At 39.6% G+C, this 5,655-nt stretch overlaps 1 protein-coding gene across 10 annotated transcripts in view; it reads right to left on the reverse strand.

The window, feature by feature from the left end:
- Positions 1-5,655, reverse strand: part of Fer (FER tyrosine kinase) — a 485,925-nt gene that overhangs the window by 385,464 nt on the left and 94,806 nt on the right. For all 10 annotated transcript variants that reach the window (XM_004625405.2, XM_023708326.1, XM_023708329.1 and 7 more), the window contains one exon: positions 1,307-1,406. In XM_004625405.2, coding sequence (XP_004625462.1) covers positions 1,307-1,406 — 100 coding nt within the window. The remainder of the gene's footprint in view (positions 1-1,306; positions 1,407-5,655) is intronic.

A 5,655-nucleotide genomic window follows, 5' to 3' on the forward strand; every position in this document is an offset into this window, starting at 1 on the left:
AAAAATCATAATCTCAAAATATTGGTTGAGGTCCATGAAAAAAACTTTAGTAAAATTAGAACTGACCATGGATTCCTGTACCCTAAAAATAAATAGAAATACCAGAAGCAGAAACATAAAGGTTGGGAAAGAAATAGGGAACAGGAAGAGCAAGAGATGAGGAAAGAGAGGAAGAAGGAAGAAAAAGGAAGGGAAAGGAGGAAAAGGGCAAAGGAGAGCCGACCCTAAGTCAGTATCGCTTCCTGCCTACTCGGAAGAGCACAGTATTTTCATTGTGCAAAAGACATAGCCCAATAAAAGAACTGCTTGCTTCATTTAACCCAAAAAAATGACAAAACAATGTATCACAAATAAGAAAAAGGGAAAATGTGTTAGTAAAAAGAGAAAAGATAAAAAGGAAAATAGAGCTTTAATAACACTTTCATTTAGCTAGGAAGAAAATAAAAAAGTATGATTTTTAAACTCTAAATATGAACATTAATTCAACATATTCAATCAGAATGAAAATACTGCTCAATGAGAGCAACAGCAAAGCTTTTGATCATAAGCTATAATTAATTTCTATAAAAATCTAATATTTTAAAAACTCCTAGATATAAAATTACTAAAGAAATTACAATTGTAAATATGTGTAAAACAAAAAGAACATACTTCTCTTAGCAGTTCTGAGACCTCTTATGAAAAATTTAAGATAATATAGACACATAAAAATCAAGCTATAAAGGCAACATAATGTTATAGAATGTATTTTAAATACCACAGGTAAAATGTCTAAATGAATGGAGCATCATTTGTTTTTTGAGCAGGTCCAAAATATCCTGTAATTAAATAAGTGGAGTGCTAGGAAGAATTTCTTATACGTTCTTTGAGTGTACTGCAAATGCTACCTAATTTGATTTGGCATGAACTATTCAGAACTACTAATCAGGCAGACCAGATGCCACACTTACAAGCTGAGTGCTTGGGAGGCTAAAGCAGGAGGACAGCCACAAGTTTAAGGCCAGCCTAGGCTGCATAATCCAGCCTGACCTACACAGTGAGGCCATCTCAAAAAAAAAAAAAAAATTAATCATTTAAAATACTAGGCCCGGGGAGATAGCTCAGCAGAATAAGTGCTTGCCTGGCAAATGCAGGGTCCTGAGTTCAATCCTCGGTACCGCAAAAAATTAAAATAAAATACTGAAAAACTCAGAATAACAGCTAGTCTGGTTTATTCTGGGATTTTTTTATGTTATTCTACTGTTTATAAACAACTTTCAAGTGGTAAGAATAAAAATTATGAGCATTTTTCATAATTTTGGCATACCTTTAGCTAAGGCTTCTTTGTATTTCTCTTTGGCAGAATTCATTTCTTTTATTAACTGTCGATAGCTAGATTTTAATTTCTCCAATTCTGTTTTTGTAACCTGTCAAAGAAACAAAACACATAAAGTTCATTAAATATTTAAACTTGGGGCTGGGGAGATAGCTCAGTGGAATAAGTGCTTGCCTGGCAAACACATGGGCCTGAGATCAATCCCTGGTTCCGCAAAAAAAAAAAAAAAAAAAAAAATTTAAATTTAGACTAGTCAAGAGCTAAATTCCACAACATTAACATTTATTTTACTACTTACTGGTCAGAGTTGCCTTTTAATATATAATTACAGGCAATAAAGTAAAACTTTGTTTAAAACCAATAATAAATTCAATAGCACAAACACAGACAAACTAAGAAAATTACTAAAATCATCCAAAAGTTAAAGACCATCATGAGAATTAGGTCTCTCAGGAAGAAATGAGGTAGGAATTTAGGAACAAAACTAGTCAAATAACTGAGCAAACGCTGTCTAAGCTAAGGACACCCAAGGCACATGCACAAGCACAGAACCCATCATGACTGCAGCACCTAAGCGCTGTACTCAGAACCAATCAGAAATGTGCTATTTTCAGTGCTTCCTTTATCGAAGCAATCTTCAATAAGACAATTTAAATCTGGCACCAGGCCAAGTTAGTTTTGGGGAGGACAACTGTCCCATGTCTCATCTGTGCCAGGGAGAAGCCAATCCAGTCATTCTAAATACAAAATACTCCTCCTTTCATCCTAGTGACCACCTAGAGTCCACTGACACACCTGTGCTACCTCTGCAGAACATGTGTCTCTTCTACCTTCAATAAATGTATATCACCACTATGTTTCTAGTACTTTTTTTTTTTTTTTGGTACCGGGAATCAAACTTAGGACCTTGTGCTTGTCAGGCAGGCACTTGTACCACTGAGATACATCCCTGGCCTAGTACCTGTCTATGTCTGGCCCAATTCTTTTTCAGGACAAGAGCCTAGTGAAAATTTCCCTGAGACCCATTCTGGTACCATGGGGACCCTCCTATGCCCATTACCCAGCCCCATGGACACCAGGCCTCTTTCAGAAAGAGCAGGTCCGCAATATCCTGGACCACTGTGCCTTCCACAGCCTGGACTAGGCTCTACCTCCTGGCTCTTGTCCCCCCAGGGAACAAGTCTGTCACTGTCTTTGTCAGCTGGGTGATTTTAAACTTCCATTCTTCAAAGACACATATTATACAAAGAATGTTTGTTATTTGTTTTTTGGTTTTTTGGTTTTTGGTTTTTGCTTTTGTATTTTAGTGAACTGTCTACAAGGTGTTCAGGGTCTCACTACTAGATTGGACTCATAGTGATTCTCCTGTTTTCAGCCTCCCAAGAGCTGGGATTATAAACATGTGTCACCACACTCAGTCTCAATTGCTGACTCAACAAGCCCTGGGGGCAGGGCCAGGACTGCAGGCCCAGGGATCGAACCCCTGGTCCCTGCATCTGCTTGCAGGCAGTTTAATCCACTGAGCTACTTGGTCGGCCCTCAAAGAATGTTTTAAGTGCCTCAACAATTGAAATTTAAAGGCTAATATATTAATTTGCAATGTAAGAAATATTTTGTATCACTAAAAATTATTATTATAATGCATGCTTTCTAACAGTAACTGAGTAATCCTATTTCACCAGTTCTACACGCTTTATTATTTTTTAAAAATATTTTAACATCCCTATAAAGAGGGTGCATCCCATTTGGAGATAAGCACTTTAGCCAGACAGCAGTGAAGACAGCAGTCACACACAGCATGCATGAATCTGACTACTGCTTATGTGGCACAGATAAATAAATGTCATCCCTTGACTTAGTAGTCAACGAGGTACCTAAATACAATTTAAGTAAGAAAATAAGTCCCAGAAATCTGTAAATCTTCCTATATGCCTTCTAATACTGAGAAAGAACATTAAAAACATGAAGCACAACCACTTGGAAAACAATTTGAGATCACTTGTTTAAGGATTCTGAGTCACAAATGTTCTTGATAGCACAGTGAGTAATACTGTGTAATAAACCAAAATAGGAATCCAAGTCATTCTCTCAAGAAAAAAACCTCACTGGTCAATTCTGAATTGGTGAAGAACTAATTCATTATTCCAAACACCAGTAAATTAACTAGAAAAAGCAAACACTTACCTGGCTTTTCCCAATGAAATATAATTTATGGAACCAAAGAGTTGATATAGGAAAATATTTTTTAAAGCAAAATTTCAGTTAACTTGATTTAAAAAATAAACAAATGTAGAAAATAATAGAAGTAAAATACTATATAAGCATTGTACAAATTCAAATAAGTAGATCTCATTCGACCCAGGCCTGGCATGTGAGTAGGATCGCCCAGGGCTCACCGGGTCCTCATTTGACTCAGAACCCAGGCCCAGTGTGAGTGAGATCTCCAGGGACCCGCCAGGTCCTCATTCAACCCAGAGCCCAGGTCTGGCATGTGAGTGGAACTTCCTCCATCAGATAGGCCCCGTGTGGAACCCTGGGGCAGAACTCACTGCAGAGATTATAGGTGGTCTGAGTTTTGAAACTACCTATGTTAGTTTAAGAGAACACTTTGAGAAATGGGGCACACTCACAGATTGTGTGGTAATGAGAGATCCTCACACAAAATGCTTCAGAGACTTTGGTTTTGCGACTTACTCTTGTGTTGCAGAGGTGGATGCAGCAATGTGTACTCAACCACACAAAGTTGATGGGAGTGTAGTGGAACCAAAGAGAGCTGTTTCTAGAGAGGATTTTATAAAGCCTGGTGCCCATCTAATAGTGAAGAAAATGTTTGTTGGTGGTATTAAAGAAGATACAGAAGAATATAATTTGAGAGACTACTTTGAAAAATATGGCAAGATTGAAACCCTAGAAGTTATGGAAAACAGGCAGAGTGGGAAACAGAGGATTTGCTTTTGCAACTTTTGATGATCACAATACAGTTGATAAAATTGTTGTTCAGAAATACCACGCTATTAATGGGAATAATTGTGGAGTGAAAAAGGCCCTTTCTAAACAAGAGATGCAGTCTGCTGGATCACAAAGAGGTGGTGGAGGTGGATCTGGCAACTTTATGGGTCATGGGGGAAACTTTGGAGGTGGTGGAGGGAATTTTGGCTGTGGTGGAAACTTTGGTGGGTGGAAGAGGAGGTTAGAGTGTAGAAGAGGTGGCAGCAGAGGTAGTTATTGAGGAGGTGATGGTGGATATAATGGACTTGGAGGGGATGGTAGAAACTATGATGGTGGTCTTGGTTACAGTAGTAGAGGAGGGCATGGTGGTGGTGGACCTGGATATTGAAACCAGGTGGTGGATATGGTGGTGGTGGAGGAGGATATGATGGTTACAACAAAGGAGGAAATTTTGTTGGTGGTAACTATGTTGGTGGTAGGAACTATAATGATTTTGGAAATTACAGTGCACAGCAACAGTCAAATTACGGACCCATGAAACGAGGCAGTTTTGGTGGAAGAAGCTCTGGCAGTCCCTACGGTGCTGGTTGTGGATCTGGTGGTGGAAGTAGTAGATATGGTGGCAGAAGGTTTTTAAAAACAGCAGAAAAGGGCTACAGTTCTTAGCAGGAGAGAGAGCGAGGAGTTGTCAGGAAATTTGCAGGTTACTTTGAGACACTTGTCCCAAACGCTTTAGAGGAACTCTAAAAATCTGTCATAGAAGGAACGATGATCCATAGTCAGAAAAGTTACTGCAGCTTAAACAGGAAACCCTTCTGGTTCAGGACTGTCATAGCCACAGATTACAAAAAGTGCAGCTATTGATTAATGCAATGTAGTGTCAATTAGATGTACATTCCTGAGGTCTTTTATCTTTTGTAGCTTTGGCTTTTTCTTTCTTTTCATTTCATCAGGAATATTGCCCTATAAATTGTGGTAGTGGCACCAGGAATAAAAAATTAAGGAATTTTTAACTTTTAAAAAAAACCTTGTCGGAGTAGGAATTTCTGCCGACTTCCAGGAACCCCCAGACCCAGTCCTAGCCCAGGTCGGGTGAGTGTGTGGAGAGCTTCCTGCTACCCTGCACCGCGGGACCAGTCCCAGCCCAGGCGCAGCGTGGGCAGGACCCTATCCCGCCCCCTCGAGCCGCCCCCCACCCCTCCCGCAGAGTAGGAATTTCTGCCGAGTTCCAGGAACCCCCAGACCCAATCCTAGCCCAGGTACGCAGCGGGAAGGAGCTGAGCACAGCAGCCATAACTAAGCCAGACTCAGCTCGATAACTCCAAAATCTGTAGAGCTCCACCTGAACTTCAGTACGTGTGAAGGTTATAACTACAGCAAAGATCTACAAC

The sequence above is a fragment of the Octodon degus genome, unplaced genomic scaffold (genome assembly GCF_000260255.1).
Source record: "Octodon degus isolate 3935 unplaced genomic scaffold, OctDeg1.0 scaffold00009, whole genome shotgun sequence".
NCBI lineage: Eukaryota > Metazoa > Chordata > Mammalia > Rodentia > Octodontidae > Octodon > Octodon degus.